The following is a 19,976-nucleotide window of genomic DNA, read 5'->3' on the forward strand; positions in this document are numbered from 1 at the left end:
TGCGGTCTACGCTCCCATTGTATGTCACATCTCGCCCGCCGTCTCCTCCTCTTGAGTCAGCAGCACCTCAAGTCGCTGTGAGCCACTCACATCCTGGGCGACCTCAACACTGCAGCGGACGTGCTGTCATGGTAGGTTACCCTCAGGGGAGAGTGGAGACTCCACCCTCAGGTGGTCAAGCTGATTTGGAGTCGATTCGGGCAGGCACAGGTAGACCTGTTCGCTTCCCAAGAATCCTCCCACTGCCCGCTCTGGTACGTCCTGACCGAGGCACCTCTCGGTATAGACGCGCTGGCACACAGCTTGCCCCTGGACTTCGCAAATATGCATTTCCCCCAGTGAGCCTACTTGCACAGACCCTGTGCAAGGTCGGGGAGGACGAGGAGCAGGTCATCCTGGTAGCACCCTACTGGCCCAGCCAGACATGGTTATCAGACCTCACACTCCTCACGACAGCCACAATGGCGAATTCCCCTGAGGAAGGACCTTCTTTCTCAGGGACAGGGCACCATCTGGCACCCGCAACCAGACCTCTGGACGGGATGCAGAAGACTTAAGCGGCCTACCACCCGCGGTGGTAGACTAGATCACTCAGGCTAGGGCCCCCTCTACGAGGTGCCTGTATGCTATGCGAAGACCCCCAGAGATGCGCAGTCGGATCGGTGCTTTCCTTGAGGTTGGAAGGGTGGCTGTCCCCCTCCACCTTGAAGGTGTATGTAGCCGCTATAGCGGCACACCATGACACAGTGGACGGAACGTCCTTAGGGAAGCACAACCTGATCATCAGGTTCCTGAGAGGCGCCAGGAGGTTGAATCCCTTCAGACCGCACCTCGTTCCCTCATGGGACCTCTCTGTATTTCTTAAGGGTCTACGGAGAGCCCCCTTTGAGCCCTTGCAGTCAGCTGAGCTTAAGGCACTCTCCTGCCCTCCTGAATGTGCTCACTTCCATCAAGAGGGTAGGAGACCTGCAAGCGTTCTTTGTCAGCGAAACGTGCCTGGAGTTCGGTCCGGGCTACTCTCACGTGATCCTGAGACCCCGACCGGGTTATGTGCCCAAGGTTCCCACGACCCCTTTCAGAGACCAGGTGGTGAACCTGCAAGCGCTGCCCCAGGAGGAGGCAGACCCAGCCCTGACGTTGCTTTACGCATCTATTTGGATTGCACGCATAGCTTTAGAGTCTCTGAGCAGCTCTTTGTCTACTTTGGTGGACAGCGGAAAGGAAGCGCTGTCTCCAAGCAGAGGATCACCCACTGGCTCAATGATGCCATAACAATGGCATTTCACACCCAGGATGTGCCGCCCCTGGCAGGGCTACGAGCCCATTCTACCAGGGGTGTAGCGGCCTCCTGGGCCTTGACCATTGGCACCTCTCTAATAGACATTGGCAGAGCAGCGGGCTGGGCAACACCCAACACCTTGCAAGGTTCTACAATCTCTGGGTGGAAATTGTTTCGTCCCATGAAGTGGCAGGCACAAGCAGGTAAGTCCGGGACAGCTGGCCGGGTGTATCGCTTTAGCATAGCACCTTTCACCTCCCCTGAGCTGAAGACGTGCACTGTTGACTCCCAGAAGTGTTCACAAAACTGTGTTCACTGGATGATTTCCTCCGAGCCCTGTGGCAGACGAGTTCGCGGAGAAACTCGCTGCTGGCTCAGTACATGTGCTAACTAAGCCCTGTACTGGGGTAGGTGCTCCGCATGTGTTGGTTCCCCACAGGTAACCACATGCGACGTATATCTTCTGCTAATTTGTTTCCCTGTTGGTAAACTGCGTCTTCCTTGAGCAAAGGCCCCTCTGCCACAGTCACCATGTTTGTAGAAACTCCTCCTCCATAGGGTAGGACCTACCGTGGGACTTCTCCACATGACATACTTCCGACAAAGCTCAGCAAGACCATGTGATGTATTTCCACTCAAAATACCCAGCAGAACATTGCCCAGAGCATCACACTCCCTCCCCCGGCTTGTCATCTTCCCGCAGTGCATCCTGGTGCCATCACTTCCCCAGGTAAATGGCACTCACGTACACAGCCGTCCACGTGATGTAAAGGAAACAGGACTCATCAGACCAGGCGACCTTCTTCCACTGCTCCAAGGTCCAGTTCTGACACTCGCGTGCCCATTGCAGGCTCTTACAATGGTGGACAGGGGTCATCATTGGCATTCTGACCGGTCTGCGGCTATGCAGCCCTCTCTTGCTTTAATTCAGTCTTTACAGCAGATACCTGTATATAAGCCAGGAAAACAGATACATCAGATCTGGAATGGTCTTCCTTTTGAATGTGTGTGTGTGTGTGTGTGTGTGTGTGTGTGTGTGTGAGATATACAGATAAATAAAAATAGATAGATAGATAGATAGATAGACAGACAGACAAACAGACATACCAGCCAATTACTACTCGCCTTATTTTGGTAAACCCTCTATTAACTGACAATTTCGAATGCAAAGTAAATTAATAATGGGTGACAAATATACCTGTGAAAATGTTTGCTTAAGCTGTTGCATGACACTGAGGAGGGAATGCATTGAATCTGGTAAAAGCGCAGTTTATTTGCACGTGCTGTCTGCGCTAGTTTAGCACTGATTCACTAAAGTAATTATGCAGATCAGGCAACGGCACAAACACAGCCATAAAATCTGTTCTGAATGCAATTTGCATGGCTCAATTTCCAATCTTGCGGACATTATCAATAGAAAAACATATCTTTATATAAAATTCAGTTCACCGTTGCTTTTCCCAGGTGGTAATAGCGTGATGGTTATTGCAGAGTTTTGTGAATGAAGCACAATCTTTAATGAGCCTAATTTACATAGAAAAGAGGTGTGTTGTGTATTATTTAAATACTCAAGATGCAGCACTATTTAAACACCGATTGTGTCTGCTTAAACTATATTGCAGGAGCTAGTGAATAAGACACAGTTTTTTACATTGAAATACCACAAACAAAAGTAGCACGACTGTTTAATAACTTAAACAGCCTCTGAATTTACACTGATAGGTCTGTGGTATTGGCCAATGACACTTATTGCACCTTTAAGAGAATATACACAAATAAGACAATATACACAAAAGTATCCGTTGCAAACATTTATTTTAAATTTGCATGTACTGTAATGTACTGTAATTGTAATGTACGCATCTCTCTCTCGTGGAACAGTATGACTACATTTCAGATATTGCATAGTTAAATGCATGTATAATGATGTTCATGATAACATTATTAATTGTCTTTCTCACAGGTGAGCACATGCGGGTGTGTCCTCAGAGTTACACCTGCTGCACCACTGCAATGGAGGAGAACCTTGTGAACCTAAGTAGACAAGAGTTTGAGAGGCAAGTCAGAGAGTCTGGACGCACCTTACAGGCCTCTCTCAATGGCCAATACAAGAGTTTTGATGGTGAGTTGCACCCAAGCCAACTGTATGTCTATGTGTGTGTGTCTGGAAGCTGAGTTCTGTGACCTTGTTTCAAAATGGCCTCTTTACCATTACTCAGCACATGGGTTTGAGAAGAACTGGCCCACTGAGCTAATTCTCGTGCTTACTACTATTTTGAGAAAAAGAAAATTAACCATCAGGGATATACTTAACATGGCATTCAGCTAAAGGCAAAAAATATTAGGATCATATATGTGTGACTTAGTATAAATAATATTTAGTCATATAAGAATATCAAATGTTTTTCTCATATATAGATAAGGATAATGAGAGACAAATTACAGTGTATAATATCAGTCATGGTGTAAAGAGGCCATATTCTACACTTTTATTGGAGTTATTTTCCCCAGACATCCACTTATAATGTTAGTATTTTTTATTTTATTTTTTGCACCAAAATGATTTATTTGATTACTCTTGACTATTTTCCACTCTCAGAGAGACCATTAGAATTAAACAGACCTTGTTGTTGTTGATTTTTCGCTTAATCGTGATCTTCATTTGAACCATCCCGATATTGATTCTTAAAATTCCAAGATCAATCTTATACTTTTACTTTAAAGTTTACTTCAGTTTTGGTTGTTTTAATTATTGTATTATTGTAATAATACAATAATAGAGTACAATACAACATTTTTCTATTTCTGTAAAACAAATAGCAATTGAATGGCATAGTTTGGGCACTGTTGTTTATTTTTTTAATTAATATTTTCGTGGTAACACTTTACAATAGGGTTCAATTTGTTAACATTAGTTAACATTAAGTTAACATCAACTAACAATGAACAATACCATTACAGCATTTATTAATCTTGTTAATTTCAGCATATAGTAATACGTTTTTTAAATCAAAAGTTGTATATGGTAACATTACTTAATTCACTACGAACTAACGTGAACTAACAACGAACAATTGTATTTTTATTAACTAACATTAACAAAGATTAATCAGTTCTGAAAAAAAAAATATATTGTTCTTTGTTAGTTTATGATACCTAATGCATTAACTTACATTAATGAATGGAACCTTATTGTAAAGTGTTACCATTTTCATAATGTACCAAGTAAGAAAGTTCACTGAATAATTTACAGCATTAGCTGAGAGAGAATTTCTATCATATGTAAGCAAAATTGACATTATAACTGAAATATATCCAAATGCATCAGAATTCAATAACATCAGAATCGAATCGAGAACTTGTGAATCATAATTGGCCTGACCTGTGCTTCATACTCAGAGCCACTCTGATAAAACCTCCTAATGGCATTAGACAGATGGCGTTTGTTTGTGTGTGTGTGCGTGCACGTCTGTTTAATACTGTGCATGTAGATGATCTCCTCACTGTACCTGAGTGATGAGAGAGAGAGAGAGAGCCCTCAAGCCAAGTGTTTTGCCATACACCATCTCACTATATATGTGTGTCTTTGTCTTTCCTTTTCTCTCTCTTTATCAGTCTGTCTTCAAAATCCCAGCACTTTCTTTCTCTTCATGTGCAAGTGTTTTACTCAAGTGTTTTTATGTGTGTGTGTGTGTGTGTTCTTGCTTTGTCATTTGGGTGAATCTCACTAAGAAATCTCCAGGTGATTTTTCACACCAAATAAAAAAAGAGAAAGAAATATACTTTGTATAAAGAAATGAAGCCTTTTTAGGACCATTGAGATTTTTTTTGCATTATTACATTATTGTCACAACAACTAAGCACATTTCTCCATTAAACTGTCATTAATGTAATACAAACACAATAATTTTTACAGGCAGAATGACACCCTGATATACTGGATATACTTTAAAATGTAATAATAATAATAATAAAGTAACAATAATATGCCTAATAATCATAATAATAATATACTTATTTTTAACATTACATTAATGAGAATGAGATTTTTTTTCACATTACTTTAGGCAGCTGAGAATTGGAAGGGTGGGGTGGGTCTTTATTGTCATTAAAATTATGTCACAACATGTTTTCTTTATATTTTGAATTAAGACATTGGACATTTCGTGAGTAATCTGTATTATTGTACAGTTGGTGATTTGGGTACTTTAATTAGAGAAAGATCATTAACATATTTTCTGTTGTTAGTGCCAGTTTTGGGGTTAATAGCAAGTCAGTGTGTACAAACACAAACACAATCACACACACACACACACACACACACACACACACACACACACACTCTTCGGTCTGTCTTGTTTCATGTCCGGAGCATGGTGTCTGGATCCTTACTTCCTGTCAGGTTCGGTTTCGGTCTGTGTCGGGAACACTCATGCTCCATGTTCTGTCTGTTATTGACGTGGGTGCATCATGCTTATGTCATTTTGGAGGCATGCACTCATGTCAGTAGTTTATGTCTGTCCCTCATGAGCACAGGTGCACCTCACGTTGCGCTCGCATTGGGCTGTGTGCCCGGGTCATGAGCTGTCTTGTGTTTCATGTCCAGAGCATGGTGTCTGGATCCTGACTTCCCTGTCTGGTTCAGTTTCGGTCTGTGTCGGGATCCGGACACTCATGCTCCATGTTCTGTGTCTGTCTCTCGTGACCACGGACGCGCATTGCACTCGCTTTGTGCTGTGTGTCTGGGACGTAAGCTGTCTTCACATTGTGCTGAAGTTCGGTCACTTCGGTCTGAGATTTCGGGTTTGTGCACAGGTGTCCTGTTTTGTGTTTGTCACCTGTAGAATGCATCTTGTGGCATTTGCCTCACGATGTACACTCAGGTTTTGTTTAGTGTGAGAATGCATTGCATCGCTTTATTTGGCATTCTATGCATTATCTCATCTTGTTTGTCGGTTGGCATGGGCATATATTGCCTTATTGTCTTGGCAATGTGCACTCATGCCATTCGGGTGTTTTGTTGTCTTGTGAGAGCACATGGCTTTGTTTTGTTTCTGCATTGCCACGTGTCTCTCTGTCTTACGTCATACCCCGCCTCCTAGTTCATTTGCCTCACGTGTCCCCTGTTAACCCATTTGATTTCTCTCCCTATTTTAGCCTCCTCATGTGTGCTGTCCAGTGTCAGTTCGTCTTGTGTACCTAGTCAGTCTTGTGTGTTCAGTTGGTCAGTTTTGTATATTCCCTGTCAGACCTGTTTCCCCTAACTGGTACCTGTTTCAGTCCGGTCAGTCCTGTTTCCTTCTGCCCCAGCCTGGATTACCCTTTTTCCCCTTTAGGGTAGTTTGTGTATGTTTTTCCCCCATTTTGGTTTGTTTTATGATTTTTTTTGTATTAATAAATTCCCTGTTTATTTTCACTCTGCGTTTGGGTCCTGATCCTCATTATTCTCTGCTAATCCTGACAATATGAACTGGCCAAGTTGGACCCAGCAGAGTTTTTTTTTTTTTTCCATCAACTGGTTCTCCTGCTCAGCAGCATGCAGAGCAAGTCAAGAGGCTGCGTGGGGTAAGGCAGGAGGACAAGTCCGTGTGGGGATATGCCCTGGAGTTTTTGTCATTGTCCTCGGGTCTGGGATATAATCAGACCTGCCTAACTGATATTTTTTGGGCAGGTCTGAATTAACCTATTAGATCTTGTGTCCCAGAACGGGGTGAGGATGAGTTTCTCAAGGCATTCAGGCAAGCCCTTAAATGGGAGGAAGTTATCACAGCTGCTGCCTCAGGAGACCTCCCATCCTCATCCCAATCCGAGGATGAGGGCACACCCCTGCACCTCCAAGGAGGAAGTGGAGAGGGAAGCCCAGCCCATCGGCCGAGTCCACCACTGCTGACCGCCTGGAGGCAGTGGTTGTTCCCGCTGCTGACTACCAAGAGGCGGAGGCTGTCACAGCAGCAGAACTCCTCACCACCCGGAAGAGGAGGAGGAGGAAAAGGGCACCTACTCCTCAGTCGCTGCCAGCGGCCACGGAGGCCGTTCCCCTGCCGCTGCCAGCAGCCACAGTTACAGAGGCCATTCCCCTGCCGCTGCCAGCGTCCATGGCCATGGAGGCCGTTCCCCTGCTGCTGTCAGCACCCACAGCCATGGAGGCCATTCCCCTGCCGTTGCCAGCGCCCACAGCCACGGAGGCCGTTCCCCTGCCGTTGCCAGTGCCCACAGCCACGGAGGCCGTTCCCCTGCGCTACCAGCATCCATGGCCATGGAAGCCATTCTCCTGTTGCTGCCAATGGCAATGGAAGCCGTTCCCTTCCCGCTGCCAGCACTTATGGCCCCAGAGGTCATTCCCCTGCCACTGCCAGTGCCCTCAACCATGTAGGTTGTTCCCTTGTCACTGCCTGTGCTCACAGCCATGGAGGCTGTTCACCTGTCTCTGCCAGTGCCCACGACCATGGAGGTCGTTCCCCTGTCACTGCCTGTGCTCAGATCCATGGAAGCTGTTTCTCTGCCAGTGCCCACAACTACGGATGTCATTCCCCTGTCACTGACCATGCTCACGACCACAGATGTCATTCCCCAGTCACTGCCTGTGTTCACGACCACAGAGGTTGCTCCCTTGCCGCTGCCAGTGCCCACGGCCACGGAGGCCATTCCCCCTTCCCTGCCAGTGCTCACGGCCACGGAGGCCATTTCAAAGTTGCAGATGCCAGTTCTCAAGACCACGAAGGCTGTTCCCCAGTCACTGCCAGAGTTCACGGCCATAGAGGACATTCCCCTGCCATGGCTGGTGCTCACGCCTGCCACAGTCAACCAGCCAGCGCCCATGCCAGCCACGGTCAATGTGCCAGCGCCCACGTCTGCCACGGTCAAAGGGCAAGTCCCTGAAGCCTCGCCCATCCCAGAGCCAGCATATGCATTCCAGGCCTTCTTGACCTCCGAACCCTCTGAGCCTTCCATGGCTCCACCCTCTGAGCCCCTTGCGGCTCCACCTTCTGTGAATTCAGTGGCTCTGCCCCCGAGCCTTCCATGGCTCCACCGCCTGAGCTTTCCACAGCTCTGCTTGAGCCGTTCCCTCCTGAACCCTGTCCAGCCGCCACCCAGTCCTGTGACTCCTGTCCAGCGGCCACCTCCCAGTACTCTGTCCCCTCTGCCCTGAGGCTACCTCCCGGGCCACCAGACACTGCCTCTGCCCTGAGGCCACCTCCCAGGCCGCCATACCCCACCTCTGTCCTGAGGCCTCCTCCCAGAACCCCCCCTTTCCTTAAGCTCGCTCCCTGGTTTCCCTCCTTTCCCTCCCTTTTTGTTGCGTTTTCTGATTTGTGTTAGTGCTCATTTTGTTTGTCTTGTGTATTGTTTGATGTTCCCGTTTTGGGACACCAGGAGGCGTCCCTTTGTGGGGGGGTTAATGTCACAGTCCTGACACTCTGTCAGTTTGGGTTTTTGTCCGACAGGACCATGGCATCGTCGTCCCATGTCTGTCTTGTGTTTCATTGTCTGTCTTTGTGTGAGCACACGGTTTCGGTTGAATTACCTGCCATGCGCTCTTTGGTCTGTCTTGTTACATGTCCAGAGCATGGTGTCTGGATCCTGACTTCCCTGTCTGGTTCGGTTTCGGTTTGTGTCGGGATCTGGACACTCATGCTCCATGTTCTGTGTCTGTCTCTTGTGGATGCGCATTGCACTCACTTTGCGCTGCGCGCCCGGGTCGCGAGCTGTCTTCACGTTGTGCTGAGGTTCGGTCACTTCGGTCTGAGATTTTGGGTTTGTGTGTGGTCGAACTCTCGCACAGGTGTCCTGTCTTGTTTTTGTCACCTGTAGCATGCCTCGCGATGTACATTCGGGTTTTGTTAAGTGTGAGAATGTGTGGCACTGCTTTGTTTGGTGTTGCTACGCATTCTCTCATCTTGTTTGTCGGTTGACATGGGCATATATTGCCTTATTGTCTTGGCTATGTGCGCTCAGCACGTGGCTTGTTTTGTTTCTGCATTGCCACGTCTCTCACTGTCTTATGTCATATCCCGCCTCCTTGTTTGCTTATTATTAGTTTATTTGCCTCACCTGTCCCCTGTTAACCCGTTTGATTTCTCACCCTATTTTAGCCTCTTAGTGTGTGCTGTCCAGTGCCAGTTCATCTTGTGTACTTAGTCGGTCTTGTGTGTTCAGTCGGCCGGTCATGTTTATTCCCTGTTGGTCCTGCTTCCCCTACCTGGTTCCTGTTTCAGTCCGGTCGGTCCTGATTCCCTCTGCCCCATCCTGGATTACCCTTTTTTCCCCTTTGGGGTAGTTTATGTTTGTTTTTTCCCCCTTGTGTGAGTTTTGGTTTCTAATCCTGACACTGTGACTATTTTCCAAGTGCTATGGCAGGAGGAGGAAAAGATCTGGGGTGCATTTCCCATACAATGGCGTAACTCACTGCTTAACCTCCATAATACAATGCATAGTTAGAGAAATTAACTAGCTAGTCATGACTGGTTTCTGAAACCATAGTAACTATGTTGCACTTCCATCGTTCAAACCATGTTGGTTTAACAACATAGAGCTGTCATTAATGACATTACGCATGGGGTGGAGCAATAATTTTCTAGAATATTATATTATTAAAGCTCATTTACAGGGCCTGGGTAGCTCAATGAGAATTGACGCTGACTACCACCCCTGGAGTCACGAGTTCGAATCCAGGGTGTGCTGAGTGACTCCAGCCAGGTCTCCTAAGCAAACAAATTGGCCCAGTTGCTAGGGAGGGTAGAATCACATGGGATAACCTCCTCGTGGTCACGATTAAGTGGTTCTCACTCTCAATAGGGTGCATGGTAAGTTGTGCGTGGATTGCAGAGAATAGCATGAGCCTCCACATGCGGAGTCTCTGTGGTGTCATGCACAATGAGCCACGTGATAAGATGCACAGATTGACGGTGTCAGAAGCGGAGGCAACTGAGACTTGTCCTCTGCCACCCGAATTGAGGTGAGTAACCGCACCACCATGAGGACCTAGTAAGTAGTGGGAAATGGGCATTCCAAAATTGGGCATTAAAAAAAAATAAAGCTCATTTACACATACATCAGAAAGCTGCTTAATGCAGGAAAGCTGCATGCACTGTATAGATACATATGCTGCAATAAATGGGTTTCCCTCTACATCAGACTTCGGGGTTCCCCCAATGCACTCGATCACATACGCATATGTGCATTCTTCAAAACATATAAACGGCACTTATGCGTTAACATTAACACATCACAGAAATTGTGTGTGATAAATGGTGACGTTTCAGAAAGCCGCATTCTGCAAAACCCTGGAATAAACAGTTTTCTTAAGTGCATGCAAACATTGTCAAACTCTTGATATAGGAGCCTCAATAAAGTCAAATTACAGTATGTCCAAACAGCAAACTAATAAGAAACTATGCTTCTAACCACAAATGGAGAGCTGTAGTTCGTTTGTGAATGTTAGAACTATGGTTTTGGGAAACACCAAATCATTGAATTATGTTGTGAACGATGGAAATTGTGACCATAGTTGGCTAACGATGCTTTTGGGAAACACACCCCTGGTTGGGACAAAGTGTGTGTGTGAGCTTTTCCTAGTATTAATTATGCCTGGCTCAGTAAGCACATATGGAGGATTACACCCAGGGTATTGTTGTGTGTGTATTGTTTTTAAGTGTGGATGTTTGCTTGTGCTAGTGTGTGTGCAGATTTGCAAAACCACAGTCTCCACAATTAACTTTTTCTACATCTATGACCTGCCAATGTTGGGTGCAGTGAGAAAACATAGAAATATTATACTACATAATAAATACATTTTAATTTTAATATATAAATATTGTAAATATGTCTTAGTAACCATGGAACTGTTGCATTATATTAATTACAAATATATTTTTCTTCCTATGACAATATGATTGTTTAGCTGTTTTTCCTTGCAAATTTGTGACAAACAGGGCAGGCCATTGTAACATCGGTGGCTTAAAACAAGAATATTCCATGTTTCACCACATGGAGTTTTTTAAGAGAAAGCTTTAGTCATTCTACATAAGTGTCATGTATTGTACTCCTGTAGAGACTCTTAATTTGAAAGTTTGTTAAGACTCTTATTTTGAAAGTTCCTTTGTTTCCCTCCATTGTCCATTGTCAGTTCCTTTACCCTAATTGTATCACAGGTGTTCCTCGTCATCTTGTTAGCCCTTGTGTGTATATATGTCCTCTTGTTCCTTGTTCCTTTGTGTGTTCTTGTTTGTATGTAGAGCATTGTAAGCCAGCATACTGCTGTTTAGTATATGTTTACCTTCTTTGTTGATTTACCTCCTTCTATTTGTTATCCATTAAAAGAACTGCATTTGGATCCTCTCTCTCGCCTTATCCCTACACAAACCGTGACAGAAAGACCAACCGACAAAATGGACCCAGCGGCGGCAATGCGCATTTTCTTAACTCCTAATCCAGTCCATCAGGAACCGGACTCCCATGACTTGGCCTTGGGCTGCAATCCAGGTAGCTGGCATCAAGGCAACCACACTTTTGGTGTTTATGACGAGTTACTCTTCGATGCGGCTCGAGGCTTGGGTTATAATTAGGCCGCCCTGATATACCTCTTCCTGTCTGGACTAGATGAGCCTGTGGTTTGGAAGTTATGGGAAGATCCCCAGGTAGATTGAGTCTTTGAAATCATGGAGGAGTGGTTCCTACTCGGGCTGTGGTAACACAACTTCACTTCTCCCACCTGCCAGCCCTTACCAGCTGCTCAAACTTTGTCCGCTGCTGACCACCAGGAGGTGGATGTGGCTCCTCTGCTCCTAGCTCCGGTGGTTCCGGAGACCCCCTCGACAGAGGCCCTTCCACATACCGCTCCTCCTCCAGTGGTTCCGCCCCCCCGAGTCTTCCACGGCTTCACAGCCCGAATCTTCCATCTACTGAAGCTGCGGCTCGGTCTGCTCCGCCTCCTGTCACTCCTCCAACTCTGCATACTGACAATCCTACGGCTCCGTCCGCTTCGCCTCCTGAGGCACCTCCTCCTGTACTTCCAGCTACTCTGCCTCTTGAGCCTCCTGTGGCACCGCCCTCTGAACTTCCAGCTGCTCTGCCTCTTGAGCCTCCGCCTCCTGCAGCTACGCCCCCTGAGCCCTTGCATCCTGCAGCTCTATCTCCTGAGTCACCATCCCTGGCATCTCTGCCCTCGGAGCCTCTACCTCCTGCGGCTCTGCCCCTTGACCCTCTTGGCCAGTTCTGTCCTGTTTTCCTGATCCCCCACCACTGTCAGTGCTCATGGCCACGGAGGCCGTTCCCTGCCATTGCCAGCATCCACGGCCATGGAGGCCTTTCCCCTGCCCCTGTCCGCATTTATGGCCACATATTGGACTCCTGTAGAGAGTCCAAAGTTCCTTTGTTTCCCTCCATTGTCTCTGTCTTCAGTTCCTTTGCCCTAATTGTATCACATATGTTCCTCGTTGTCTTGCAAGCCCTTGTGTGTGTGTATATGCCCTCTTTGTCCTTTGTTCCTTTGTCAGTTCTTGTTTGTATGTAGAGCATTGTAAGCCAGCATACTGCTGTTTAGTTTGTTTACCTTCTTCGTTGATTTACCTCCTTCTGTTTGTTATCCATTAAAAGTGCTGCATTTGGATCCTCTCGCCTCATTCCTACACAAACCGTGACAATAAGCATCTGATAGTCAATGTTTGAATAAACATTTACAGTTGTTAAATTTGTAACATACTGTAGTGACATTCAGATTATCATTCTTAGAGTCTATCAGTCTTTCAATTATCATTCTTGCAAATTATTACAATGCATTATGTTGTAGTTCCTTGTAAAGTTAATGGCCAACTGGAAAGTAAATTTATTTACTGGCAAAAAGGCAATTTTAACTCTCATTTGGCAATTTTATTTGGTACCCTGGCTACAAGCTTAATCACACTGAAAATTGGAATATCTTGGAATTTGAGTGTAATAAAATAGCTTCTCTGAATCAGGTCTGCTGTCAAAGACGTGGAAACTTGTCTCCATACTAACTGTAAAAGTAATTTTTTTCTTAACAAATTGACTGTAAGTCTCCTGAATCATATATCTCAGAGACAGTTTTCATTTCTACATTGATTTCAGATTTTCTTTCTCTCTTCCTCTCGCATTTTTCAAGTTTCAATTTAATAGCTTTGTAAAATTAATTGAAACAGAGTCTTTCAGAAGAGGAAACTTGAGGCAGTGAAGAGCAGTGTAGATAAGATTCTAATCTCTTGTGTGCCTTGACTGTAATCTGACCTCATCTTTTTCTATCTGTCTGTCTGTCTATCTACCAGTCTGTCTGTCATCAGGTGTGTGCCGTTTGGTGGGAGTTCAATGTGTTTTCTCTTGGAGATTTTTTCCTTCTTAGTATCAGAGCTAAGAGTATGTTTGAGGGTAATGAGCTGTTTTGAGTCTGTTTCTGGAGGTTAAGTATGACTGTGAATGTGTTTTTAGGGTGTGTGTGTGTGTGTGTGTGTGTGTGTGTGTGTGTGTGTGTGTGTGTGTGAATGTGTATGCAGTGGGTATGTGTTGGATATTGGATTCTCTTAAAAAGTGAGGAGATTATCAGTGGTATTTAGGAATTTATGAGCGGCTGTTTGCAGCAGGGGATCCTTTCTGAAAGTAACACACACTTTTACTTAACTATGTAAATAGAGACCATTGACTTCCATTGCTTTTATATACAGAACAGTTAATTATATTTACTATAGATTAACTTTACCTTTTAGGTTAACTTAAAACATACAGTTGAAGTCAGAAGTTTACATACACTTAGGTTGAAGTCATTAAAACTCATTTTTTAACCACTCCACAGATTTAATATTAGCAAACTATAGTTTTGGCAAGTTGTTTAGGACATCTACTTTGTGCATGACATGAGTAATTATTTCCAACAATTGTTTACAGACAGAATGTTTCACTTTTAATTGACTGTATCACAATTCCAGTAGGTCAGATGTTTACCTACACTAAGTTAACTGTGCCTTTAAGCAGCTTGGAAAATTCCAGAAAATGATGTCAAGCTTTTAGACAATTGACAATTAGCCAATTAGTTTCTGATAGAGGTGTACTGAATTGGAGGTGTACCTGTGGATGTATTTTAAGGCCTACCTACAAACTCAAAGCCTCTTTGCTTGAAATCATGGGAAAATCAAAAGAAATCAGGCACAAAAAATTGTGGACCTCCACAAGTCTGGTTCATCATTGGGAGCAATTTCCAAATGCCTGATGGTACCATGTTCATCTGTACAAACAATAGTATGCATGGGACCATGCAGCCATCATACCGCTCAGGAAGGAGACAAATTCTGTCTCCTAGAGATGAACATAGTTTGGTGCGAAAAGTGCAAATCAATCCCAGAACAACAGCAAAGGACCTTGTGAAGATGCTGGAGGAAAAAGGTAGACAAGTATCTATATCCACAGTAAAACGAGTCCTATAGCAACATAACCTGAAAGGCTACTAAGCAAGGAAGAAGCCAATGCTACAAAACTGCCATAAAAAGCCAGACTACAGTTTGCATGTGCACATGGAGACAAAGATCTTAATTTTTGGAGAAATGTCCTCTGGTCTAATGAAACAAAAATTTAACTGTTTGGCTATAATGACCATCGTTATGTTTGGAGGAAAAAGGGTGAGGCTTGCAAGCCGAAGAACACCATCCCAACTGTGAAACATGGGGGTGGCAGCATCATGTTGTGCAGGTGCTTTGCTGCAGGAGGGACTGGTGCACTTCACAAAATAGATGGCATCATGAGGATGGAAAATTATGTGGATATATTGAAGCAAAATCTCAAGACATCAGCCAGGAAGTTAAAGCTCGGTTGCAAATGAGTCTTCCAAATGGACAATGACCCCAAGCATACCTCAAAAGTTATGGCAAAATGGCTTAAGGACAACAAAGTCAAGGTATTAGAGTGACCTCAATCAGACATTTGTCCCCGTCCAAGGCTTGTAGGTTTATGTCGTCTCTAACGGCCAAGGCCTACGGTGCCGCTGGACAAGCCACCTCCGCCCTGCACGCCATGGCTCTCCTGCAAGTCCGCCAAGGTGCTAAAGGCACTGCACGAGGGTAGTTCCACCCCGGGATTGATGCAGGGACTACGCTCGGCGACCGACCTCGCTCGGCGACCGACCTCGCTCTCCGAGCGACAGAGGTCACGGCACGGCCTCTCGGGCGGACGATGGCCACACTAGTGGTCCATGAGCGCCGCCTTTGGCTCAACCTGGTCGAGATGGGTGAGGCCGACAAGACACGATTCCTTGCTGCCCCCATTTCCCAGGCGGTCCTATTTGGCGACACCGTCGAGGACTTTGCCCAGCAGTTCTCGATGGTAGAGCAGTAGATGGATGCTAGCTGGCATATCCTGCCCCGGAGTGGCTCAAGATCCCGCACCCCGTCTACTCATCGCCAAGGGCGTCCCCCTGCGGTGACTGCACCGGCTCCGCCACAGCCCGCCCCTTCGGCCCAGCCCCGGCGTGGAGCCCACCACAGGAAGCAGACGCCACAAATCTCGCGGCCGCCCAGAACCCGTGAAAGGCTTCAAAGCGCCCTTGAGACGGGCGACCCAGGGACAACGAAACCCGCTGCTCTGGAGCTGGTAAGCAGATCTTCATCTTTTTGTTACCTTTTGCATTTAATTGCGCTGCATGCCCAAGTGGCTGCAGTGCTCAAGAGCTCAGCAAGAGCGGTTTCCTTGTTCCCTGGGTCACGTATCCGGTGTGAACGGCTGGCATCACGACCACCGTCCACCACTCCATTTGGCAGGTTGGCGCTCCAGCGGCGGTCTCCCGCCCCTGAGCGCCCAGCTATGGCACAAATCCGCCCCCGATGTGACAGTCTCCATGGGTCACGAGGACAGGCCTCTTCCTCCCCCGTCCCAGGCTGTTCCAGGGGTGGTCACAAGGAGCCAGGTAAGTGCTTCGATGTCCTTAGACTCAGCACGGCCACGACGTGGTGTGGCACCTCGAGCTCCGCCCCGCCGCAAGGCCCCACCTGCCAGTACATCCGATGACGTTGTCCCTTTGGTCCCCCTTGTGCGGAACTTGGACGCATGGCTTGTGCCTTCCAATCCGTCATGAGGGCTGGTCTGGACCATCCGACTCGGCTGCATATTCACTTCGCCGGGCATCCGCCCAGGTTCAGCTGTGTCCACTTCACCTTGGTGAAAGACGAAAACGCTGCTACCTTGCGTGGAGATCGCTACCCTTCTACGGAAGGACGCGATAGAACCTGTCCCTCCAGCCGAGATGAAGAAAGGGTTTTACAGCCCCTACTTCATTGTACCGAAAAAAGGTGGTGGGTTGTGGCCAATCTTGGACCTGCGAGTACTGAACCGGGCTTTACACAGACTCCCGTTCAAGATGCTGACGCAAAGATTCATTCTAGCGAGCGTCCGGCATCAAGATTGGTTCGCGGCGGTAGACCTGAAGGATGCGTACATTCACGTCTCGATCCTTCCTCGACACAGACCCTTCCTGTGGTTCGCGTTCGAGGGTCAGGCATATCAGTACAAAGTCCTCCCTTTCGGCCTGTCCCTGTCTCCTCGCGTCTTTACGAAGATCGCAGAGGCTGCCCTTGTCCCGCTAAGGGAGGTGGGCATTCGCATTCTCAACTATCTCGATGACTGGCTAATCTTAGCTCACTCTCGAGACGTGTTATGCGCACACAGGGACCTGGTGCTCTCACACGTCAGCCGACTAGGGCTTTGGGTCAACTGGGAAAAGAGCAAGCTCCTCCCAGTTCAGAGCATCTCTTTTCTTGGTTTGGAGTTGGACGAATGAGCGCGCCCAGTCAGTGCTGGCCTGTTTGAAGGCGTTCAAACAGAAAACAGCGGTTCCACTGAAACTTTTTCAGAGGCTCCTGGGGCATATGGCATCCTCGGCTGTGGCCACCCCGCTCGGGTTGATGCATATGAGGCCGCTTCAGCACTTGCTCCAGACTTGAGTCCCGAGACGGGCATGGCGCCACGGGACACACCGCGTGGCCATTATGTCGGTCTGTCACCGTCTTTTCAGCCCTTGGACCGACCTCTCATTTCTACGAGCAGGTGTTCCCCTAGAACTGGTCACCAGGCGCGTTGTGGTCACGACAGACACCTCCAAAATGGGCTGGGGCGCTGTTTGCAATGGGCACGCAGCCGCCGGCCTCTGGACGGGTCCGCGACTGCATTGGCACATCAACTGCCTCAAGTTACTGGCAATTCTGCTCACCCTGCGGAGGTTTCGGCCATTGATCCAGGGCAAGCACATGTTAGTTCAGACAGACAACACGACAACGTTAGCATATGTCAACCGCCAAGGTGGGTTGCGCTCTCGTTGTATGTCAGAACTCACTCGCCATCTCCTCCTCTGGAGTCAGCAGCACCTCAAGTCACTGCAAGCCACTCACATCCCGGGCAACCTCAACACTACGGCGGACGCGCCGTCACAACAGGTTACCCTCAAGGGAGAGTGGAGACTCCACCTTCAGGTGGTCCAGCTGATTTGGAGTCGATTCGACAGGCACAGGTGCACCTGTTCGCCTCCCAAGAATCCTCCCCACTGCCCGCCTCGGCATAGACGCGCTGGCACACAGCTGGCCCCCTGGCATTCGCAAATATACGTTTCCCCCAGTGAGCCTGCTTGCACAGACCCTGTGCAAGGTCAGGGAGGATGAGGAGCAGGTCGTCCTGGTAGCACCCTACTGGCCCGCCCAGACGTGGTCCTCGGACCTCACGCTCCTCGTGACAGCTCCCCCCTGGCAAATTCCCCTGAGGAAGGACCTTCTTTCTCAGGGAAGGGGCACCATCCGGCACCCGCACCCAGACCTCTGGAATCTCCATGTCTGGCCCCTGGACGGGACGTGGAAAACCTAAGCTGTCTCCCACCTGCGATGGTAGACACGATCACTCAGGCTTGGGCTCCCTCTATGAGGCACCTGTATGCCTTTAAGTGGCGTCTGTTCGCTAAGTGGTGTTCTTCCCGTCGGGAAGACCCCCAGAAATGCGCAGTCAGATCAGTGCTTTCCTTCCTGCAAGAGAGGTTGGAAGGGAGGCTGTCCCCTTCCACCTCGAAGGTGTACGTTGCTGCCATAGCAGCACACCACGACGCATTCGACGGTAAGTCTTTAGGGAAGCATGACTTGATCATCAGGTTCCTAAGAGGCGCCAGGAGGCTGAATCCCTCCAGGCTGTGCCTCGTTCCCTCATCGGACCTCTGTAGTTCTTCATGGTCTACAGAGAGCCCCTTCTGAGCCTTTGCAGTCAACCGAGCTTAAGGCACTCTCCTTGAAGACTGCCCTCCTGACTGTGCTCACTTCCATCAAGAGGGTAGGTGACCTGCAAGCGTTCTCTGTCAGTGAAACGTGCCTGGAGTTCAGTCCAGGTTACTCTCACGTGATCCTGAGACCCTGACCGGGCTGTGTGCCCAAGGTTCCCACCACCCCTTTAGGGACTAGGTGGTGAACCTGCAAGTGCTGCCCCAGGAGGAGGCAGACCCAGCCCTGTCATCGCTGTGTCCGGTGCATGCTTTACGCATCTATTTGGATCGCACGCAGAGCTTTAGAATCTCTGAGCAGCTCTTTGTCTGCTTTTGGTGCACAGCGGAAAGGAAGCGCTGTCTCCAAGCAGAGGATCGCCCACTGGCTCGTTTACGCCATAACTATGGCATATCTCGCCCAAAACATGCCGCCCCCGGTAGGGCTACGAGCCCATTCTACCTGTGGTGTAGCAGCTTCTTGGGCCTTGGCCAGAGGTGCCTCTCTAACAGACATTTGCAGAGCAGCGGGTTGGGCAACACCCAACACCTTTGCAAGGTTCTACAACCTCCGGGCGCAACCGGTTTCGTCCCAGGTAGTGGCACGCAACAAGCGGATAAGCCCGGGATAGCCAGCCGGGTGTATCACTTGCACATAGTGCCTTCCACCTCCTTTTGAGCTGAAGACGTGTGCTGTTAATTCCCAGTAGTGTTCACAAAATTTGTTCCCTGGTTGACTTCCTCCGAGCCCTGTGGCAGTCGAGTTTTCGGAGAGACTCACTGCCGGCCCAGTACACGCGCTAACTAAGAGCCCGGTTCTGGGGTAGGTGCTCCACATGTGGCGGTTCCCTGTAAGGCTAACCCCATGCGATCTATATCTTCCACTAATTCGTTTCCCTGCTGGCAAACTGCGTCTTCCTTGGGCAGAGCCTTCTGCCCCAGTCTCCATGTTTGTAGTAACTCCTAAACTACCTTGAAGGCTGTCCACATGGTTGGAAAGACCATGTGACGTATTCTTCCACTTAAATATCCCCCCCTCTCTTGGGGCGAGGTGTGGTCTCCACAGTGTCCTCCCCTTGGGAGGGACACCCCCCGACTAGACCTGGCGGCCCAGTCAGATAATCCCCCTTCTTTTTTAGGGAGTGGAAAAAGAGAAGGGGAAAAGAGGCCACGACTGGGTTAAGCCTGTCTCTATCTTTGGGTAGTCGACTTGTCCCCAAAAAGGGCCGTTCGACATTCATTAATGTGTTGGGGGAGGTTACGTGTCGACCTGGTGTGCTGGCTATGAGGCACACAGCAAGTCTGCCCACCACACACCGCCAGTTCACGTAACACAGTTCAGCCTTGTGGCATTTTGTATAGGGACCCCTAGTGTCACTACATCGACACCAACGTCAAGTGAGTGACAGACAGGGAATGTCATGGTTACTGGTGTAACCTCCGTTCCCTGATGGAGGGAACGAGACGTTGGTC

At 48.0% G+C, this 19,976-nt stretch overlaps 1 protein-coding gene across 1 annotated transcript in view; it reads left to right on the forward strand.

Annotated features, from left to right (window-relative positions):
* Positions 1-19,976, forward strand: part of LOC127443113 (glypican-1-like) — a 133,240-nt gene that overhangs the window by 66,671 nt on the left and 46,593 nt on the right. Inside the window, exon 2 of the mRNA XM_051701632.1 lies at positions 3,243-3,401. Within this exon, the coding sequence (XP_051557592.1) occupies positions 3,243-3,401 (159 nt within the window). The remainder of the gene's footprint in view (positions 1-3,242; positions 3,402-19,976) is intronic.

Source organism: Myxocyprinus asiaticus, chromosome 6 (assembly GCF_019703515.2).
Source record: "Myxocyprinus asiaticus isolate MX2 ecotype Aquarium Trade chromosome 6, UBuf_Myxa_2, whole genome shotgun sequence".
Lineage (NCBI taxonomy): Eukaryota > Metazoa > Chordata > Actinopteri > Cypriniformes > Catostomidae > Myxocyprinus > Myxocyprinus asiaticus.